This window comes from Diachasmimorpha longicaudata, chromosome 2 (assembly GCF_034640455.1).
Source record: "Diachasmimorpha longicaudata isolate KC_UGA_2023 chromosome 2, iyDiaLong2, whole genome shotgun sequence".
Classification (NCBI taxonomy): domain Eukaryota; kingdom Metazoa; phylum Arthropoda; class Insecta; order Hymenoptera; family Braconidae; genus Diachasmimorpha; species Diachasmimorpha longicaudata.
Window position 1 is genome coordinate 9,590,258 of NC_087226.1, and position 24,163 is coordinate 9,614,420.

Sequence of the window (24,163 nt, forward strand, 5' to 3'; positions counted from 1 at the left end):
AAATACGACGTACGTTCAAATACTGCACACTCCCTTTTCTGCAGAAATCAGAAATATCTTTGCACACAGCATTTGAATAACTATTTTGAATTCATAACTCTCCCATTCCACTCATTTATGTACTAAAAGCCTGAGTTTGCCCAGTACGTAGACACGGAACAACATCTCCAAAATCACATATTCGTTATTCGCATACGCGGGAGCTGTGGTTGAGTTTACCAGAAATAGGTGGAGGGAGGTGGGATGAGAGAGTGCCAGGGGGGTGACAAAGGACTTCTAAGATGATGTAGAGGTGGGTAAACACGAATATGTGGTCAGGAGGGAGTCGAAACGACTAGGAAAAACGTGAGAGAATCCACCCTTTCCCGAGCCCCCCGTCTAACTGCTCCCTCCCCAACCCCCAATATCATTATCACAAAAACCAAAAAATTTTTACTGTTTTTTCCTCTCACACCCCCCTAAATTCTTCATAAGACAAACAAGATGAAAAGAAAATCAACCGACGTCTTCCCACACTATCCACCAAGGGTTGTATGAGCCCGAAGTGTCCGGGAGGGGGTTCGAGGGGTAGGTGAGGAGACACAGAGAGTCCAAGTGTCGAGTTTACGGTGGGGTATGCGCAACGCATTAGAACGATGACGCGCGTTCGCGCAGCGTGGGTGTTAGTACTGGTGAGGGCGCCAGCCGGCTCGCTCCGCTCAAAACTAACCCAACCATCATCTCCACCCCGTGCTTTAGCTACCCTCGTACCGTTCGCCCCACCGCGCCCGTCTGTATTATATCCCAGGGTGGTGCGGACCGAATGTGCCACCTCTATCCCCCCAATACCGGTGGAGCAACATCGAGGCTGCTCCAGCATCATCAGCTGCAGACTCAACGTTAAAGGCTGACCATTCGTATCTCAACGTCAAAATCTCGAAACCAAAGCCACAAAAGAAATTCTGATTGAAGAAGAAGAAGAAGAGGAAGAAGGAATGGAAAAAGAAGAAGAAAGTTCTAAAGATTGAACTAGACTATATTTACTCCAATTACTTTCATCAGACAGAAGTGCGAAGGGCTGGAGCAGACACCGGAGGTACTATTCCAGTCTTCGTCACACATTATTAAAAAAAAAAAGTTGCCGAGAACGAGGGACTGAGTATGAGATTAATAGAGGAGGAGAAAGATTAAACGAGAACCACGACAGTGCCATTTTTTAATAATGTTGTCATTTTGACTTTGTTTTACGTTATCTACGTTGTTTCTTCGATGAAAGAGTTTACAATCTAACATTCCGATCTATCCCGGAAGTGCCTGAAGAGGATTATTTAAAACAAAAGTAAGGAGAGGTGTCGAGACATCGGTGCAAGCCGGTTATATTTTTCTTCTGAGCCTAATTATCCTGCATCATTGAAACTTGTGTGGAAGAATTCGAGTACTGTCACGATTCATCGCTCAACGGCAAATAAGCCACATCAATCGATTAATTTGCCCTGAAAATGTGAAAACCGTGGAAAATTGTAGAAAAAAATCAAAGTGAAATAGTCGAAAGGGAGGGTAAACTGTTGACTTTCCTTCGGGGGTATTAAAAAGTGAAGTGACAAAAGTGAGGTATCGCGGGTGACTCCCGAATTGATGTACCACCAATGCACCAAGCAAAAGCCTGTGAGTATGAATTAATGTGAAATAGAGAAAGAAGGAGTGGGAGAGGGAGAAAGAGAGGCGTGTGCAGATAGGAGGCCAATACTCGTGTTGAGGGTGGGGGAAACAGTGAGACAAGGGTGCCGAGAACGAGGACGAGGTGAAAAAACAGTTGGGGATTGTGTATGGAAATGAAAAACCGAAATAACCGAGGTGTGAATGATTAAAGTGCTAACAATACCGTGAGTTTTTAATGAATGACCTGAAAAATAGAAAAAAAATTATACAGAAAAATACGTACGTAAAAGTAGTCAACATTGCCGTTACACAGACAGTGAAATTGGTAAATAAAACGGGGAATTAAGCGATCAGTGACGTCAAAAAGTGGGTAAAAACGGCATCAAGAATAGTGAATCAAAGCTGGGGGAGGAGGAGACGGAGGAGGATAGAGTATATTTCGCTGTTTGTACATAAAACTTTGTCGTTCAAGAGAATTCCAATAAATTCCACAACTCCGGGGCTGAATAAATATTCAAGTACATCTTGTAACAGTGTACGTCAGCAATTGTTCGTCGCATCAACATCAAATCATCGACGCCGGCTAACAATATTTGGTGCATCCTCAGCATCTGTGACGATTCGTACGTAAGCGAAAATCCAATTAAATTGAAATAATAAAAATCGATAGAGGGAAATAAATCAATTGCAACCAGCGGTGACAATTGATCAGTGATTGGTTGAATATATTAAAAAAGTATAGCAGCACCAATTTTTCACGTATCTATGATTTTTATTAAAACGTGTAAACATATTTTTTATGCACTTTTGAGACACCTGTTGATTACACCGGAATTCCACCTACTGTATATTTCAACCTGTGATTCAACTCGGACACGATACAAGAGAGAAATCATTTAGCTCTGGCTGATCATCTCTGTTTGATATTTCTTTCATCCTTCTACCAAACAGAGAGATTTAAAATCAAAACGTTATTGTTACAACTGTTCATTGTTACCAATATTCACTGAATGTCACTGTTATTCCTGTTGAATGAGAGTTAATTTTTCCCCCAATTTAAAAGCACTTGAAAGATAAACATTTCCTATTTTTACAATTTCATTTGATTCCTTTCGTGTTAATTGGCGAAAGTCTGCACCAGCTGAATTGAATGAAAAATAAATAATTCAGAGGCACTGTATTTTTCCAGCACGTTTTACACGGCCACAAGCACATATTTATTGTTACACAATCCTAATGAATTTTAATACAATGATAAACCAACAACAAAGCACCATGCAAGCCTTAGCATGTAAGCGCACACCTATGTAAACAATGTACCTATTCATAAATGAAATAACGTATATTTGTAAGTGAACGACGTTGTCTCGTTTAATCGAGGGACAGAGAGAGCGAAAAAGAGTAAAGGAATAATAATAATAATATTACAAATGAATAAATTTCAAAGTGATGAACAACAAATAGAATAACTCCCAATTATGTATACACGCACAGATGTAATTTATATTATTAAATGGGCATATATATTTATATACTTAGATGCCGTCCAATGAAAATGCCTAGATGAGATCCATATACATGAAAAATGTTGATTATATACATAGATTAATAGAGTTCATAGATATATTTGTACGTAATTTACATAATTTGTGAAACTGACAGGTGATAAATATTGATGATAAAGAATAATAGGCGAGTGATTAGTTGTGATAAATCGTCGAGTACGAAAAGATAGTAAAAAATATGTTGAGAATATCATAGTAGAAAAACATTAAATTACGGTAATAAAAACCCAGAAATTTTACCAAAGAAGGAGGATTATAGTTTTAGCGTGGGTGGAAATGGTGAAGTGGACAGGGGTTGAGTAGAAGTTTTGTGAGTTGCGCGTGAAGGGTATAAAAGGGGCGGTGGATCCAGTGGGTGGTGGGTAACGGGGAGAGGATTGGTGGAATTCATCAAGAAACGGGAACAAAGAGAGCGAGGATAGCATTCGAGTTGTTTTTTCTTCACATTTGCATTACTGATAGTGACAAAAACGCCCGTCAGTGACTAACAAAAAATAAATCAAAGATCATAAATGTGTGATTATGTTGATTGCCTGTTGCTTGTGCCACTAAAATTATGATCAACGACATCGCACTATTTTATTTAACTGCACTCAACGCACCTGCACTCAATGCATTGATAAATCATTGATAATGACCACCAAGAGCACCACCAGCACAGTCACGCGTTACCATACGCACAATTACGTATTGATGTGCAATAATCATACGGTTATAATCACCTGATTTCAGGTAATCGACGAGTGCTGGGGAACGTGAGACTGTGACAAATTCAACGTGAAAAAAACCCCTGAAAGATAAAGGGGGAAAAATAGAAAACAACGAAGGGAAAAAAATCTCAACCACCGAAAGAACAGACTGAGTGTACAATTGATTCTGTTACAGTTGTTCAGTTGAGTCTCAATTCTATTTATTACCTACCTTCTACCCCGTTGTTCATCCACTCTGACCTCTCTTCTTCCTCTCCCCATCTTTCCTTTTTCCTCGTGTCTTCTTCCTGTGTAGCGCGCGCAATCACTCGCCAGACCCCCTCAAACCTCCTCCTACCAATCTTCCTCTTATTATTTCTCTCTCAATAACGTTTTTTTTTTCCCTCAATCTCTCCTCCTTGGTTTTACTCTCTTCGTATTTTTTTCCTCTCGTCTCTTTTTTTTTCCTCTTTTTTCTTTAATACTCGAATCACGTACAAAGCGCCGTGCGTCGATGCCTGAATAAAACTTGGCTAAACAAAGAAGAGGAAACGTTAGACGGATCGATTTTGAAAGTGGTGGTTGGCTGGCAACGTATTTTCCGCGTAGGTGGAAAAAACAAGTGGTCGCAAGCGTCTCAAGTGGAAATCACGATAATAGTAAACTATCAATTGAAAAGTTTCATTGCAGCAAAACGTATCTACCGCGTTGGATACACTTTGTAAAAAGAAGAAGAAAAAAATACAGTAGAAAATTGGTTGTTAAAAAATTGATAGATATGGCTTGTCAAATGATATGGTTATTCGGTTATGTGAGCCTTGGATTGGCATTGACACTTGGTAATCGTCCAAGTGTGCATATTAATCAACGTCCACAGGTTAAATCGAGATATGATCATCGCTCGCGTACATCTGACAATGAATTACCATTGGCATCAACGGCCACCGTTGTCATTGGTAAAAATGATAAAAATACTGATATTGATTCGTCGTACAGATTTGGTATGGAATCAGTGCCCTATGATTTACCACCAGATTGGTTGATGTACGACAAGAATGCCTGGAATTTGCCAGATAAGCAGGATAGATTAGTTGGAAGTAGAAATGGAATTTATGATAATGGAGTTATTGATGATTTCACGAGTGCTGTTATTGAGACACTTTATCCACATAAAAATAATGATAAAATGAGTGGTGATTATTTTCATGATAGAATTGATGATACATTGAAAAGTGTTAATGATAGAACATCAATGTATGATGGTACAAGTGATAATGCGCTTCCAATTGATAATCACTATGATTTTATGAGAAAACGTATCTTACAACGTAATTCACGTAATGGTGGGCTTACGGTGATCAAGGGAAATGGTGTTTTGCCGATGAAAACAGCTCCAGTATGGCCATTAGATAATGTAGATGAAGCGTGGCAAGTACATGTCGATGATGACATTAGGAGAAGCAATGATGTTGCTTATGCTAGGCCAATGGGTAAACGTAATTATGGTAGTGCAACAGGACGTAGAAGGTCAACCAGTGATACACGATCGCAAACGAACCTTCAAGTACAGTCGCAATCTTCATCGTCAGTGCCATCGTCACCTGGTGGAACAGCGGGTGGTATGGCGACGCAAATCATGCTGAGGGCATCACGTGGAAATCGACAATACGACGTACCACAAATTGGTGAGTGTCTTTCCCTGTTATTTTCTTCTCTACCGTGTTTCGCTTGTGCTGGGGTGGCTTTTTCTTTCTTTCTATCGTTATTCTATCTATCACCAGTATGATATATAATTGGACAATTGTTTTGTCCGAGGAGATGTGGGGATCTATGGCGCTGAGTCATCGGGGGTTATGGGCTATGGAATGGAAGGGATATTTACCCGTTTGGGGCTTTTTTATTTTCTTACGGGGGAAAATATCTGTGGACAAAAAGTGAGAATCTTTGGGAAATGATTTACCCACTCCAACTTTATTTTATAATCCACTTTTCTTGACGAAAATTTCAAGGGAACAATTCCCTTTCATAGACCCTCCGAGGGTTAAAATTAACAAAAAATATATTTTTAAATATTTAATGCAGACCAAATTAATTTAACGTCGCAATATCCATAAGGGTTGTATGGATATATAAATATTTGAATTATATTGATCGGTAAATATCCATTCATTTGAAAGCTTTTGAAAGCTTATTTCTCTCAGTTAATATTCTATCTATCATGGGATATACAATTGAAGAATTATTTTATATGCGGAAATGTAGAAATGTGTGGTGAGTGCTGAGTCATCGGGGAGTTCCGGATATGGAATAGGAGAGATATTTACCCACTCGGCGCTTTTTTATTTCTATGAGGGAGGAATATTTCTGAGCGAGAAGTGAGAATCGTTGGGGGATTGTTTGCTTTTTCCTTCGAGACTGATTACCGGACATTGAAAATCACATATTTTTATACGCAAATTTTTCGTTTTTCTTTCGGAATAACTGGTTTTCATTTCATGCGCGTTAGGGGACTTTTTTATTTTCCACATCGTTGTTCTACCTATCTTCAGTACGACACATATAATTAGAAAATTATTCTATGTGCTGAGATGTAGGGATGTCCGATAGCTGCTGAGTCATCGGGAGTTCCCGGATATGAAATAAGAGGGATTCGCCCTTTCGGGTATTTTTTACATCGTTGAGGGAAGAGTATTTCGATTCGTTTTTCGACCGATGATTTTACGACAGTTATGTAGCGTCACATTCTCCCATCATTATTTCAGAATGTCATCATTTCTGCCCACTGATAGATTGACTCATTTACTCTCAACGAACTGCCTTGGTTATTAAGTAATGGACGGGTGGAATATGACGAAATAAATATTTACCAATAGTTAATAAATAGGTCGCTCGCATTCATCAGCTATTAATGAATGTACACTTAGTAAGACCAGCAGACCCTCCTCTTCGATCAAATTCGTTCGTTAACCCTCCTGAACTGGCTCAATGACCGGAGATTCGTCGACGGTTTTTTTTTATTTTTCAATGCAATGAGAGACAACTCAATCTCAAATCACTAGAATGTGCATTGCTGACTCTATTCAATTTATTTATTTATTTTTTTTTGTTTTTATTTTTGTTTCTGCTCACACTGAGGGTGTGGGACTGACTGCACGCTGAGACACACCCCTTACTCCATAAAATTTTCAATGGTAAAAATTGTGAAAGATCATTTCACATATTGTTTTTACAATCTAAAGGTAATGAAAACCTGTCACGCCTCTTTTTCAATGAATAAATGAATATCTTATGATAAAAAATAGTGTGACTAAACCACTAGCCAATCATGCGTGCGCGCATTCCGTATCCCTCCGTATCACTCACCTAGATTAAAAATTTTCACATTCCATGGCATTTGACTTTTCCCCAGAATTACATAAAACAACCTAGGATAAAACCGGGAAGTCCTGGGGATAGTTATACACAACAGCTCAGGGCTACGTGCGCCCTTTCGCTTGCGTTCTCTTCACACAGGTATTCCTCGCTGTAACGACATAATGAATCTCGGGGTTAGAATATCCCGCAGGGGATCCAGGAACTTCGATCCAACCACTCATCTTCCATCTCGCTCTTTTCTATCTCCGCATCGTTTTTTTAAGCTCATCTGTCCCTCTCATAGTCTCCTACGTGCGCTTTCAATTCCCCTCGCATACGCCCGCGCTCTCCTTTTTTTTTTTTATTTTGTCTCCGGTTTTTTTCTCTTTTTGGTCTTCTACTTTACTGCCGAGTACCTATAGGTTCTTGCCCGTTGGGGCTGGGCGTCTATATCGAGTCGCCCACGCCGCTCCCTTTTTTTCGGCTGCGTGGGGAGTTCCCTTGATTTAGAGGGCCGATGGACCGAGCACGACGCCTGAATAAAAGTCGAGCTCCAAATGTGCATTTCTATTGTTTGGGCAAATGTGCATTATCCACCTGTTTTTTTTTCCGGTCACCACTTGGAACAGCACTATTTCAGGTTTTTTGTTCGTTGTTTTTTATTAGTGCTAGAGATGTGGGAGGATAATGAGGGGATCGGCGAATGAATGGAAAAATATGCTCGGGGGATTCTGAAAATTTGTTGAGAGTTTAACCTCGGAATTTTAGAGCTTTTTCGCAGTCAGTTTGTTTATGTTTTGGATTTCTTTTGTCACTCAAACATATATTTTGTTATTAAACGAGGAAAATTGATAGAGTCATTCCTGTACACGGACGATGATGAAGCATGAGTTTGTGCTTAATTGAAAAATGTCTTTATTCTTTTTTGAATTTGAAATTTGAATTGGGCGAATTTTTTAATATTGGGTTTGTGAGTATTTCCGATGAGATCATCGCTTGTAGCGTATTTATTTTTAATTTTCCGCAATATAAATAAATTTAATTAAGGAAACAGTACTAGGCTCAATATTGAGCCAATATTAGCAAGTATCCCCAAGGCATGAGCTAATCTGACGGGCTCCCTAATTCTAATTCTCTTAGAATTATTAAATGCCCGAAAGGGATTACGCGGTGTTTGAGGTGAATTCGAGTGAGAATTTCTGCGGTTTCCGGTAGCTTAATGGGTAAAAGTGCTCAGCGCGTATGTGAGACACCTGAGTTCGATTTCCGGTTGGATTAGGGGGAAATGTTTACTCCTGCATCGAAGAATGAGCTCAAGTAATTCTTCACAAACGAAACATGAGCATCATCTTGAGGGAGAATAAATTTTCTGGTGCATTAGTGTACATAAAAAAATCTTTTCATTAGTTTTCATCGCAGATGAATCCATCACTAATGAGTCCATCTACCTGAAATGCCAAGATTGCGCCAACATTCATCACCTTCGTCACCCTTCCTCCCGCCCCATCAAGATATCAGCACTCTCCTAGCCACCTCAATCATGCATAATTTATGGCGCTGAAAGTATCAGGCTTGCGTGAAGCTTGGCGCAACTTTGGCGTTACCTCTGAGCCTCTGGTTGCTCTAGTTTAGGTCATTAAACTCTCGGTGAAGATGTAACTAAAGTTCTTTGATGCATAATAACCGAAATTCATCCAGTTTTACTCCTAGACACATCTACTTGTGGATTCTGGCATCAGCCAACACTCGACCAGTCCTCAAGCAGCTCTAGAATGTTGGTTACTTCCGTCCTATTTCTAACTTTTCAGGATGTCATTCCCTAAGAAAAAAGAATAACAAATTCGCTCTGAAGCTTCAGAAAATTAAGAGGAATGTGTGATGTCATTTTACTGCAGCTTCAACCCGTGTATAAAATCAATATAAATTTTACCAATATCGTTTCCTCCGCTGCAATGACTCGTGTCGGCAATTCATCTCGTCACTGAGGGATTATGAATGACTTCTCGAATTTTCCTCTTCTTCTATTTTTCCGTTGAATGCGATATTCAGGGTTATTCTCGGCGCTCGATATATCTACGTGATAATCGATCGAAGACGAAGACGAAAGCGCGAGCGTTGATGGATTATTCTGATATGCCAGTGGCGTATCTCTGTTCGTCCTCATCAATGGTGACATCGGTCTACAAGTCAGCGAAAAGAAATCTAGGATATAAATGGGCCGCGGGGTGGGAAGAAAGTGGAGGGAATCAAAGCCGTCAAATCATTCTTAAAATAATTGACTTCGCAATCTATGAATGGCTAAAAGTAACACAGCGGCAATTGAACTAAAAAAAACGAGATATTTATTTTTTAGAGAGGGAAAGAGATTTAATTTCGTCCCGCGTTTCCAGCCAAATTGGTCTAGAAAATTATGATTTTTGTTTCATGTTACTCATTGGAAATTGAATAAAATTAGAGAGAAATTTCTTATGAAGGTAACACGACTATTCGCTGAAATATATCACGTCTGATTGTTCGGAATTCTTAGTCTAGTCAGCTGCATTATTCATTTTTTTTTCTCGGACAAAACGAGACCACCGAGGCCGATTCCTCAATCAGCTTCACATTGGGAACAAATGACTACGCCGTGTATGAGGTATAGCTTACATCCTTGGAACAGAAACAATAAAATCATTGGTTTTTCCAACCTAGTGTAGAGCGAATAAATGTTTGATGCCGCACATCGTTCTATAAAGTCAGCTAGATATTCAGCCCATGGTCCAGGTGTAGTGTTCTCACCTTCACGATTACGATATTGGAAAAATAGTTATGATGAACAAATATCCGTTCGGTGTTTTAGCATAATCTTTAGCCCAAGGCTCGCTTGAGGTTGCGCCAGCAATTGATAATAACTCTGGGTGGAAATGAAAAATTTTCCATCCCTCCGGGAGTGTAAAAATTCTCCGACTTCATGATTTGAATTTCCCTGTATAATTTCCATTCTCAGTGGCTATTATTCAAGAATATATGACTAATTAAGGACACATTATGTAGATTGAATCAGACGTTAATGAATTTCACTTTGGAATTCAAGTGGATGGCGTTTTCATCCATATTAATGAATCGTAAATAGTTTTTCATTCACCTTTCACTCAGAATGAACGAGGCCTTTCAGTGAAAGAACCTAAGGAGTAATGGATAATTAATAATAGAAGCAGCATGCATGAATACTTCATTTCAGTGTTCAGGAAGTAATTCCGTCTGAGTTGATCAATGACTCTGTAAAACTATTTGAATCATGAGCCTTCAGATCAACTACACTGGGAGAAGTTTCTTGAGAAGTACGTTAAAGTTTTATGAGTACACTTGTATGAAGAGACTCACGGTTCAAAAATTGTCGAGAAAAAAATATCTTCAGCTGAGAGAGAAAATAAACTATTGCCAAGAGATTTTTAATTTGTGTCAAAGTGGAGGATAATTTTTTCCTTGATAAGAAAGTGGGTTCTCAAACCAAATCCGGTGAAATTAATTTACTCCGTAGGTTTGTCCTCCTATATCTCGCTCGCACTAATAAAACTTTCAATCAAGTTTTTGGGGTTGATTTGGTAGACGTCATTCGAACCCCCGATACTTGCCTTTTTTGTAATTACGAGGAAAATCATCTGCATCGATTAATCAATGGTAATTGTCCACCTATTGCGTACAGCGTGTTTCATACCTGAAAATATCCAACCGCATCCTTCCCTTTGTTCTTGTTATTCTGGGCGGAGGGGTAAAAAGTAGTGTGGGAGATGAGGAAAAAAAGGGATATACTACCCAGCGAGAGTGACATAGTCATACCAAGGTACAAAGAAAATTACATTACAAGCTTTTGTGGGATCTAGGTAAGAAAAAAAATGATGTAGGAAAAATAATAATGGAAGACAATTGCGGCAGGATACCACCTCGAGGGTTACGTGACATTTTCATTCGCTGGTTAATTAATCTCGTAAACCTGACATATACTTATTATCTGCGTGCCACTGTTGACATTATATCAATGTAGCTCATCCCCAGTATTTAATCATGAATAAAAATAAAATAAAAATGAGATAGATGAGGAGGAATGGAATGAGTGACAAAATGCGTTCTAAAATAATCCGTAATGAAAAATAAATGGGTGGAACGAGAAATATTGTTTTCTTTTTTCGAGATAAAGAAATGAAAAATCACAGTGAGATATGAGAGGATCTTACCTGCTGTGTAAATAACAGTCTCGCTTTTACCCAGTATCATATATCATTCAGAGTGAGCCAACATGACTACGTGTCACGGGTACCAACGGTGATATATTGCAACCACTGCGCACCACCAAAATCTCTTGGATCATATAACGGATATCGTCTGTGGATTTAGTGCATTAGTTCTGATCCCGAAAATAAAAAAAAAATAGTGAAACTGCGTCAATGAATTATTTATCGGTTGATGATGGAGGCGAGTGAGGTAGAATATGAAACATTCAGCGAGATCGTTTGCGAGAAATTCCGGAACATTGTCGATTGATTGCCAATCATTTACCTGACTCTCAATATTTTTGAAATACTTTTAAAATTAATAAAATTGCAGGAGAGTTGGTGGGATTAATAATTTGGGCAATTTTCACAATTATATGATGGTCATTTAAATAACTTTTTGCCTTTGGATTGCCAAGTCTCTGTTAAACTTTTGATAGATGTTTGTCCATCTTTTTGTCTCGTTCGTAACTCTTCAGTTTATGCAATAAATTGTTTCTTTGTTTCATGATAAATCCTCTACCTGAGTCACTGGTAAATAATTAAACTCTTATTTTCTCTCAATCCCAGAGTACCAGGGAAATTCAGATGAGTTTTACTTCAGTGTTATCATGATCGCTTTTCATTGTATCAATACCTTGGTTTAATCTTTCTGACATCGGGCTTTGATTTCACAATTGGTTTAGGAGAATTGAGGGCCTTTATAGAGCACTTGGGTAGTCTGCCATAGCAAGATACTCTCGCCCGGGGGTATCACTAATTACGATCATTGCTAACAATGGTACAATGGATTTTGCGTTGTAACTGCAGGTGAAGCTGTTCAATTTGGTGATTAGAGGGGTATTTAACACGCTAATATTCCCTCACATTCTTTCCCGTTGTGTTCCCCCTTCATTATGAATAGTTCATCAGTTGAGTAAATCATTCCTCAATTTCCAATCCAATGAATATTCTTTTTTTTTCATATTGGATTGAATAACATTGGAATGTCAGAGTTTGTCAGATTTATCCTGTTAAGTGGAAGAAGTTGTTAACTGGGAGACTGGTTATACCATGTTTCTTGGTTTTTCGGATGAATCATTATTGAAAGGTCCAACCAATTATTTCTGCTGTTAGCTGTTGTACTTTTACCCCCGTTAGTTGAATAAAGTGAACAACATTGAGAGCCCCCGGGTTTATTATCGTTTTTTTCTGTCGATCTGGTGTTCATCGCCGTTCTCTGAAATAATGAAGCTGTTTCGGCCCTCCAGTCTCTAGTATTTTTTTAATTATCGTAACGATTGGATTGAATAACTCATATTATTCCTCATTTATTCCTGACAAAGGTAACTAATTCCACCTCATGATATTTATTTCATCTTCCCTGGTTCTTATTAATTTCCAATTAATGACAACTAAAAAAATCTCCTGAATTGATTTCCATGGGCTTGCAGGGGCAGTAATAACAACCGAGTATTTTCCACGATAAAAGCGGTTACCGAAATAACTTTCATCGTGTAATTTAGTTTATGTTATTTTCACCAATGCGAGCACACATATTGTTGAAAATCCCCCAGTTGTCTGTCCAAACTTTTGTGATGATCTATTTAAAGCATCAGTGAGCCAAAAGTGTTTGAGAATTTCTAAATGGTTAAATTTCGAGGCAGCGTATTCACCATAAATTGAATGAAATTAGTGCCAAACGACACCGAGTGAGTTGCAGTAATACTTAACCAGTGAATTAACCTGTCTTGAGCCCCTGGATCGTTCTCAACTCCCCTCACACTGTGAGCGCACCCACGCTTTCACCCTCTGACCTACATATTGCGCAACAGGATTTTATATTCTCCATCTATTTCTATCGTCGTTCTGTATCCATCTTATTTCATCGGCACACCTTGGCTCGGTAGTTATAATTGAAAGCATAGTTACCATAATTAATATCCAATAAAAGTTGAAATTGAATGATTGAAGATGGTGGGCAGTGAATCGAGGAGAAGCGTCGTCCTGCCCGGTTGCATGAGCAAACCGAGTGCTTTCATATGCATACGAGGGGAAGCCAGAGCCGCCGACAGGGTGACATAAGCGGCGCCGCTCTTAAGCGACCATTGCACCCCAGTACCAAGGGTCGGCTCACTGCCAATAGACCTGCGACGTGTGCGCATATCCACTATGCATTCCAAGCTTTTGTGGTCCCACAGGTATAATGTCAAATAGTATAGATGTATCTCTGACATAGATTTTTCATCTGTGGAATCATTGAACCGGTTGACGTATTTCTGATGCAGATTTTCAGGCTTTTTTTTAACGGAAATTGGCAAACCTTTTCATAGAACAGTTTTAGAAATATTTCCTGCGAATTCTGTGAAGTACCTGGTGGAAACTCAACCTGAATGGGAGATTGAACTATTCAAGGGGATTTCGAGTGGGGGGAAAGCAGTTGACAGCAGTGTAGGGCTCTGTATTTTCGTCTCTGTCGCATTGATAAATAGATTTTTTGTGGGGGTTGTCGTAGGTCCCGGTGAGGAAAGGTGGGGAAATAGAAGGGGAGAGGAGTTCTTTTTGGGGAGAGTCTCTCATATAAAGGAGGAATTTCTTAGGTTTTTGTCACAAGCGTGGGATTGCGATATTGTCCAGTACTTGTAATTAAATAGAAAATTTTTCTCTGTGTATAGAATATATATTACTGTCCTCGAACCTTCATTTATTACCTGCGTAACAAATTACTGAAGCGGTAGGTAATTTTTTTTCGAAAAATTCTCCTCGTGTGAGTTTGAAAGCATCCACTCACGTGTTAAGTACACAAAATGACAGGAGAGAAAATTTTTCTTTCACGAAGAAACACTTTTCATACGATAAGCAACATAAATTACACCGAGATAAATCATACAGTTTTGTGGGAAATTATGTATGCAATATCAATAAATTTCCTGCAGTACACAGGTATATTGATTATCCATAGATTGCATCACGCAAAGAAAAGATGATGTCACGCAGACATAAGTCATGTGCACTTTAGCAAATATTACTGCTCTACGTGCATTACCCAACTTCATCGGGGTTACACTATTTTTCCACCCGGAACGCCGTAACCCCTCTGAGTCCACACCATATTTTCCGGAGTGCAAACAATACCTTGTGGGTTTACTTATGCTCGTAAAGTAATTTCCCATGCATTTTATCTTCATTCGCCGAGTAATAACTCTATGTAGTACTGGCATGGTAAAAGCAGTAAACCCGTATCCAACTAGAAAAATCATCCCTTCCATTTAAAGCTTTAAATTTATCCCAGGCAATATCAAAGGAAAGGGGAAAGGTTGATAAAATTTCCAATCTCTCTAAAAACTCACGTAAAATCCAAATTTATTAGCTCTGAAGAAACTGAAATTCCACAATTTACGTGAATTTTTATGACAAAATTCATATTCACCGTCGAATTTCTTTGAATTTCCCGGATACCTCGAAAGATGTCCAATTTTAACCGATTCCCCTAAAAATTCAGACGAACCAGGACGCCCCAAAAAAATTCTCCGCATGTTATCGATTTTTTAACTGAATTTCCACGAAATAATTAAACTGATGTCCATCAATTTTTCCCACGTAAACATAGTAAACCCATTTTAGTTCGACTTTTGTCTGCAAACTCTCTCTCCCGTACATCACAAAGGAGATTACCTTTCCCTCTTCACCACCCCCTCAGCCCCTATCTACACCATAATGAAGACCCTGGCGATTTTAAGCGATCCAAACTTCGTTTAATCACCCGAATGTCATGAGACCGGAGACAAAGAGAAATCCCCGTGGGCGATATTTCAGAATTGACGTTCCTGTAGAAAGATCGACAGCTAATTTCAGGACTATGAAGGGGACAAGTAAAACGGCCAGTTGTTAATCATCAATTACTAGAGAGGGTCAGAGGGAGATGGCTCCCCAGCTCTTTCATCTACTAGACATTTCTTCGAGTTCTATAATGAGTCCTGATTTCGCCAGATCCGCTCTTGACGCTTCCCAAGAACGATTCTGCCAATTTTTCCAAGCCTAAAATCCCAAGTGCCAGGCCCTTTACTAATCATCTAAATATCTGCTTCAACGAAGATGATATCACGGTGAGATGAACCTTTGAACAAACAGGTAGAAGTGATAATGCAGAGTGTCATGTCATTCTCAGCGTTTGGACAACCCCTTCTCCAAATCACGACAATGATACGTCAACTGGATTATCTAGAGTTTCTCATGACAACGAATACATTTGTTGTGAGAGTAGTAGGGAATCAGCCCTCCCAGATACATACATACATACCAATTATTGTAGCTCAGATAGATAGGTGTATCAATGCAACGGAAATGAAGGGATGAGCACTTTATCACAATTTCAACAGTCAGATTGTCCCGATAGCTGCTCACACTGCTACGTACAATTCATTCACCCATTCTACCGTATATTCAATATTTAGCATGGCATTACACGGAATAACACCCCAACACGAGCCCCATCTCCCCCAGGATTATTCAATCCACTGATTTGATATTTGTTCTCATGCACTACGCCATTCTCTCCGATACATTAAATCATTGAATATACTGCAGAAGAGGGTTCTGAAGAAACCACTGTCAATCGAATGTAGAGTTATATGTGCACATGTCAGCAGCACAGCTGCTACGTAGGTCATGGGTCATGGTTTGTTAGTATCGAATATTATGGTAAACCAACCGTACACGATTGAACTCCCCATCAGCCAACAGCATATAGGTGCATCATACTCTGTCCTCGTCATAAATCTTTTACCCACCTACGGATTATCCAGGATTTTATCCAATTTAACGGAGGCCAATTGGTGAAGGAGGAGGGGGGGAGGGAGGCAACGATAAGCAAGAAATATTGGAGCGAATTGAACGAGAATGAGGACACGAAATGAAAGAAAAATTGCGAACAGTTTCATCGATATCTATGAGAATCTCTGGTGATGTTATCTAGAATGTAATCGGTCAATAGATGCGGATAATCAGGGGGTTTTTCGGTGAGATGAGTCGATGCGATGGGAAATTGCGTGCACCTTTTTTTGATGATAACGAAAAAATATTTTATGGCTTTAAATATTTATTGATTAAATATTTTTTCCTCCCCCTCCCCTTTGGCTGGTGTCTAAAACTCAATATTCTGCAGAAATTCTTGATAATTTAATTTTTTATAGTTCTTTTTCTCCCGAGAATATTTTGCAAAATATTTTGAAAAAATGCCTATAGAGCTGCGACTGTCTCGCATAGCAAACAGGAGAACGAGGGATGGAAAAAGTCGCTCAAATGGTGTATCGCAAGTTCTTGCAATTCTCATACGCTATATCACCACCTGTATACACTATACAACAAAGTAATCTTGGGTAGCTCTTGGAGAAAAGCGTCGGCGGCGACGGCGTCACGGTTAGTCTACCTTTGTATGTATGTAAGAGGAATGGTAGTAGGGGGCTCATACGACAGAAGCACGCCCGGGGATTCTCAAACTGGAGCACCACCACAACTCTTTCACTACCTCCTCTTGACGTCTTTTTCAGGTTTTTTCTTCACTACTTTTTTTTGAGCATTTTTTTCGTACTTCTTATCTTCTCTTTTTCACTGTCAACTGCATTTCTTTCAGTACTTTTCACTCGCACATGTCAACTCCTCGGAACTAAACTGTTCAGGTGGACTACTTAATTTAACGCTTTATATTTGAATTTCCTTTTTACTATTTTATTGCTAACCTTTCAAACTGGATTTTTCGAGATCCGGAGGACATGTGAATCCGTTTTAAAGTTTTTTATTTTCACCCTTTTGGGATTTTTTCCGGCGATACTAGGAAATGTGATTGAGATTTTGTTGATTCGGGGTTAAAATATCGAGTTTCAAAAACTATTTTATTACTGTTGTTACCTCAATGGAGCGGTTTAAATACGAAAACAATGATTACATAAGACTTTGAGATTTTGATGCAATTATAAATCAATTGGGTTGAAGTTCTGATAGTTTTTATTTTTAGCGTCTCGTAATTCTTCCTGAGAGTGCAGCAAAATTTGACTTATTCCTTTATCGACTTTGAATTAAAATATTGCGCTTTAACAACTGCTTTCTCTGCGAAGTTTGTTCTATCACTGAAGTTGAGTTGGTGGGGAGGTGAAGTGCATAGTGGCATGTACAATAGGTGTATGAAATGTGAAAAGTTATTTTTAGAGGAAACCATTAGAATTGATTGAGAAAGTTCAAAAATGTTGAATCTAGATCTTCGAGGCTTATGGGAACGGAAAAAATTGATTTCTCGTATGAATATTTTTGTATTTCAGACAACAATTGAAATTTCAATTTTTTGATGCATATTATTCACCACAACAACCGTTACATCGGGCTTTCATCTCGGCGTTGTATAAAATTTTTTTATTAATATACTCCCACAAAATAACTATGTGCTAACGTTATACTGATTAGATGAAATCATGAAAGTTACGTGGAAAAAGTAATTTCAAACACGAATATCCCACTATTTTTCCAACCACCCCAGTTATCCAAGACATTTAATAATTCTGGAACATGAGAATAAATAAATGACAATAATGACAATAAATCTGGAACATGAGAGGTCTTCCTTTCTCACATTTCCCTCGTTAGTGGAGAAAACCTGGTGAGATAAGTCTGTTTAACTCTCCCAACTCATCTGCATCGTAAAGCACAATTAATCATCGCTAAGTTAGGATAATTTTTATCGAAAATTTCTGTTTATCCGTCGACGCTGTTCTCAATCATAAATTCGAATCTCCTGACGGAAAAAAACATGAGACATTCTACTGACGTTGAGGGTAAATTAAACTTAACAAATCGTGAATTCCGCTCAGAAAAACACGATTTACGTTCAAGTTTTTCCATGTGCCATGTGCACCGATCGATTGATGGCATTGATTTCGTAATATTTCAAACGCATTCTCGCTCTATTGAACTGTGGAATTTAATGAAATTGACAACGCTCCAAATAACATCCGTGCTTGCTCTTTCACCTTTCATTCATTAAAATCACTTTTATGCATTCTCGGTTGATGTGAAATTGCGCACAGGAGTATGTCGCAGCGCTATGAATTTCACTGAAATGCCTTTATCATTCATTGCTATCATAGTGAGTTTTCATGAAGATTTAACACTCTCCAACTCTGTGGTCTTTTCGCACCGGTTTTAGATCCCAACACGCGAACAATTTTATGGATCATTAGAAGATTATTTATAGAACGGTGAACACGGAAAAGATATTCTGGAAGCACGAACGGTGTGTATACGCTTTTCAAGATGTATTTCGGGGTTGAATAAGGAATTTGGGGGGTTTGTCTGGGGAAAATAATTCTCCAGAGAAAATTGTTCCCCAGAAAGTCGAAGAATAAAAAAAAATCAATTTGAAATGTAGTGATAACTGTAGTCTGACTTTACCATCACAAATTGTGGTGCACTAGATGGGCTTTCGTTTTTAGGGAGTTTTCCACTTTCACATTAAATTGAATTTTCTTGAGTGAAGTGCGTTTTATTTTCATCCCTAGTCCACAAATTATAACTAAAAAAATCCAGCGTGGTAGCGAATGAAGTGGGATTTTCCAGGTGTTGATATTAAATTTTCTCACTCAAACTCGAGAGATCCACCATCGCGATATTTTTCTCAATTCTTAACACGGAAAAAGATCGATCCTGTTGAGTGACTTCTTGCCGTTGACTGCTATACTGTGAGGTTCATAGTCACGTACAGATTCTTACTTGAGATTTCTCATGACCGTAAGATTATAAACTGGGGAACTCGTGGTATGAGAAAGACAGAGAAGGGGGTGAGCATGAGACCGAGAACATTCCGCGATAAAAATAGTTCCCATTATCTTTGATATTGAGAATGAAAAATGGAAAAAAATGGAGAGTGAAAACTTCTATATTAATTTAAAGTTTGAGTGTCTTATAACGCGATGCACACAGATATCGCGGAATCTCTTCCAGTTTGATGATAATAGAACGAGAGATGGAGGAAGAAGGAATATCAGGTGAAAAGGAGGGCAAAATAAGAGAAAATAACGGGATACTTGAGGATGATTCGAATAACACCCAGAGGCTGCTTCCGTCTTGCAGTCGGAAATTGGAAATGTCTCTAAAGTGTTGCTCATATTTACCTACTACGAGTTATTGGATTTTCCTCTATCGTCTTTTCTCTCGATTTTTATTTCTCGAGATTTATAAGGAAATCACCGTTGGATAATTGTACTCAATAGCAGTTAAATTCATTATTTTTATTTTAATACGCTTAACAGTTTTATGCGAGACGATTGCTGAATGGTTCTGTGTAATCAAATCAATAATCACTTAATCCCTTAATTAAAGAACAAAAGAAAGATGTTTGTAAAAAAATGAATTCATTACTCACTTGTTTTAATAGATAACAATCCTTTGAAGTCACATTCATGACGATTATTTCAAAACTTGATGAGGTAAATGTCATGATAAGAACCTGTTAACGAAGGTAATTATCTAATAAAACTGTCATAGCTTCTGTAAGTACTATCCTCATATTCTCTCGCTACTAAAGATACTGTAGAAATTATTCATTATCTTGCATTTTACACTTTATTAAGGCACATGAATATTAAATTCACGAGTGTTCGGTACTCTCATACTACTTGTAAGACGGATAATTGGCCTTTAATCTTTTCACTGGAATAATCTGACCAAATTAATGAAATAAATAATTGACTATATTTATGCTGAAATCTACTATTTTCTTACCGAAAATTATTCCATTGATGGAATCCACTGGGTTTTTCCAACAAAACAATTTTTATAAAAATTCAAAATATATTTTTAATGTGGGCAATATTGGTCAGGTAATAATGGAAATTCGGAACTGATTTAACTGAGTTCATCGCTTCGCTACTGATTTTTCTTTCACCGTGTTCGCTCCAATTAAACAATATAATTAGAATACCTTCGAACCCGCACATTTCACTGAGGGACGACATAAATTCCACCCACCAGCCGTTAATATACACGTACAATGGATTAAAATTATTACATTATTAATGAACAACCCCATTACTCAATTGGGTTGTAATCCTGCTTTATGGCCACTAAATAAAACAATAACCAGTCTCCAATTTAGATCTTATCGAGCATCGAATATCAAATTATATTCCAAAATTTCCAATAATGCTAATACCGTACAAGTAATAACAGAAAAAATTCTTTCCAATGATAATGAATTACGTCACATGTACCAATCCCCAGACATCCTGGTTGGCGGCGAAACATCTGTATGTGGTAAAACAGAATGAAAAGCCTGGTCTAAAAATAGAGCCTATCGATCGGTCTAAGCTCAGCACCTACCTGTAGCATGTACAATCACATGACGGTAAGAATGAAATGGTTAGAACGAGGGGTAGGGGGAGAAGTCTAGTGTGAGTCTTCGCATTGTGTGTCTGAATGTCCTCCCATTCTGTGGGCATCACAAAATGATTTCCTCCTAACCATATGGGTATTATACTCCCCTCAGCAGTAAGAGAAAAAAAACTATTCGAAGAAAGAAATGAAAAGAAAGTGGAGAAAGATTTTACAGTTGTAATCTACTGTTGCGAGAAATTTTTGCGACTACAATTTCAAGAATTCGAGTTATGATGAATTAGAAAATTATTATTCAAAAAAAAAAATTGGAACAATTTGCCCAATATAGGAATCTTTATCTGTCAAACAAAATAATTTTTTTGTTTGTTTGTTTGGTTTATTGAAAGCTAAGATAAAATTTTCATTGTATGTCAGCATAAAATTATTAATTCTGGTGCTCAAATAGTGTAGTAATTGAATGGGTTGGATCGTAACTATTATGTTTCATGCTTGCTTCAGAGATTCGCGGTAAAAAATTCAGAGTTATCCCTAGGTCGATTTAATGACGATTAAAGCGGACTGCCGAGCCCGACTACAAGGAAAAAGACTCTCTATTTATTATAATTGGATGGGTAAGGTTGTCGCAGTTTGTCGTTTTATTCCGTAATAAAAAGAAAAAAAAAACCCCTCGAGTCTACCATCGCTGAGGTGTAATTAAGGCACTTGAGTACGGTTACGTGTAGTGCATTCCGTCTGACGGAAGCTTTACCCTTTCTCCTCGCTGATTCCAGTGTACGTATTCATTATAAAATAATCGTAAAGGGGGAGGATAGTCGTGTTGAAATGATTGCCTTTATCTTCTAGGCTTTGAAGTAGTTAATCCAAGGACATGTTTGATGCACTGAAAGATAAAGGAGACTGAACATTTCAGGATCAACACAGCCTTGGGATTTTCCCTAGTCTGATCTTGGCAATGATAGGAAATTAATTTCAATTAATTAATTAACTCTCAGGATATGAAAATCCGTGGTTGTTCGTTGTAAATTCATCAGGGCCGGAGCAATGTTAGTCATAGAATGTCGACGGGGATTTAGATGTTGGCACTTGAGACGTAGGTGCTACATTAGTTAAACACAACATTGATTCTCACCGGGAATATTGCAGCTTTTGCGCCCTACGTGCATGTCGATCCACTATAAGCAAAAGACTTCGTATATGCAGTATATATGTGTGATAAGTCTTCTATGTATTTTCGTATACAAGCTGCAATAACGCGTTGGCACATGGGCCAAGAATACAAGGGAGGCGGCTTAATAGTTTCTCACGAAGCCTATCAAGGCTTAACCCTCTGCATGTCACGTTTAAGTATCTTAATAATACAATTAAATTATTATCACTTTGTTATAATGACACAAAAAATATTGGTTAATACTGATAGCAAAAATTATCTACGAGTGTCATCTGACAATCGAAAAAAGTTAGTACTGGTGCTGGTTATTCTTCTGTTTATTGTAGGGTACAAGTATTTTCAATTTAAAAAATAATGAAAAAGCAATTAAGTAAACTATCGGATCACGGCATTGTTGGCACATTTTTTAAATCAATCCGTCTCAATTCACTACTCTAATGAGGTAGTTCAGAAGTATAAAGTACAAATGACGAAGTATTCTGTTTGGATCCGGACTCCTCCAGGAAGTTGCAAAGTGTCCTTCAAGGGGCCATAACTTCTGAGTCGTTAAGGAAGTTGTCGACAGACATCTCAATCCTGAATAAAGTAAATGATACTGAGTAATAGTATTTTTTATTACTCCAGGTCTATTTTTCCTTCAGTAGCGTCATAATATTTTTATGCCCGTCTTTATTGTCTTTCATCCTCTGAACTTTCCAAAATCCATGAACCAAAGTTTGCAGTAAGTCATTTTCGGGATAGTGAGAGTATTACAATGTGAGATGCATGCTTGTGTGCAAATGTAGTTATCGCGTGACCGTTAACCACTTGAGGGTCTCGCACATATTCACATCCTGAAAAGCCCACATGCCAGGCTTTATTACGCCCTGAGGGATACAGCTTCGAAATTATGGCAGTAGCGATGGCTGAAAAGTTTTTCGTTGAATCACTCGGTTATTTTGTTTTTTTTATTGAATTAATAGTTGAAATGGTTTTTTGTGATAATTCTGGGTTAGAGTAAATGTCAATTTAATAGCGGTTGAATGTCATTATTGGAATGAGAGAGTATGATGGTTATGTCGATACCAAAAACATCCTGGAACAATATGTCGTTCATGCACGATTCAATAATTTGTCAATATTATAAAAGATAATAATTCTCTTTGAAACGTTATTTGCATAAGGCCATTCATCATTACCATTTTTTCTCCCGCAGTGGAATTAATAATTTAATGATTCGATTTATTCAATTTAGCATGCGGTCTATACTAAATTGAAAGGCAAAGAACATGGCGCCCTTAATGCAAAACAAGTCAGTAAAGTTCCATCAATTTAAGAGAGAACCGTCACATGTCGGATTGCCAGTGATAAAGGCTCATCCTCAATATCGTCTGACTAAGGAAAAATATCATCTGTCAATTCCGACAATCGATAAACCTCTGATGATCATCAGATTTTGTAGTATTTTCCGACTAGTTTTCCCAGTGTTTACCCAGCGTAGCCTCATGAATTTCCACATCGCATTAGCCAGCATGTAAAATTCCCATCAAATTACGATTGACGATCCCTCGGGTGATTATAATTACGTAAATGCATACAGTATTCGCCAGTAATAATGGTGGCACAAAGACCCACAGGAATTATTTTGAGCCCTTACAGGTGAGTTACACACAGACTACAAAATTTAAAATTTCCATGGTTCATCCATATATGCAAAGTTTGTTGGTTACCATTAGCTATTGCCCTCCAGTTATTTATCGTGGGCACAATTCAAGGATTTATTTATGGAAATGATGAGAAATTGAATATAAACCGCTGAAAAAATAGTCCAAAAAGGACATTGAGGTGAACAGTAGATTTTACATCGAAAAAAAATTTCCATTGGAAATTCTGAGGAACATCATTTGAAATTTTAAATAATTACAGAGATACCTGAAATTTCATTGGTGGACTTTATTAACGAAGCTGTCAACTTCGCAAATGTGAGCGTAATTAAATAGCAGCGAAGAGAAAAGCATTGAAGTATATTTTATGAAAAGTGTAAAGTGACTTTTACTCCTCCTAGGATTACAACTCGTAAAGGATTAAAAACGGTGGAATTTTCCAAGGCATTTGCTTCCGAGTGAACACGGCATTAACATTCAACATTCATCCACGAAT

At 38.0% G+C, this 24,163-nt stretch overlaps 1 protein-coding gene across 2 annotated transcripts in view; it reads left to right on the plus strand.

The window, feature by feature from the left end:
• The first annotated feature begins 496 nt into the window (after positions 1–496).
• Jeb (jelly belly) overlaps positions 497–24,163 on the plus strand; it is a 39,484-nt gene continuing 15,817 nt past the window's right edge. Inside the window, exons 1-2 of one of the 2 annotated variants that reach the window (XM_064137805.1) lie at positions 497–2,265; positions 3,936–5,577. In XM_064137805.1, coding sequence (XP_063993875.1) covers positions 4,671–5,577 — 907 coding nt within the window. In that variant the 5' untranslated portion in view covers positions 497–2,265; positions 3,936–4,670. The remainder of the gene's footprint in view (positions 2,266–3,935; positions 5,578–24,163) is intronic. The other variant, XM_064137795.1, reaches the window with a different exon arrangement.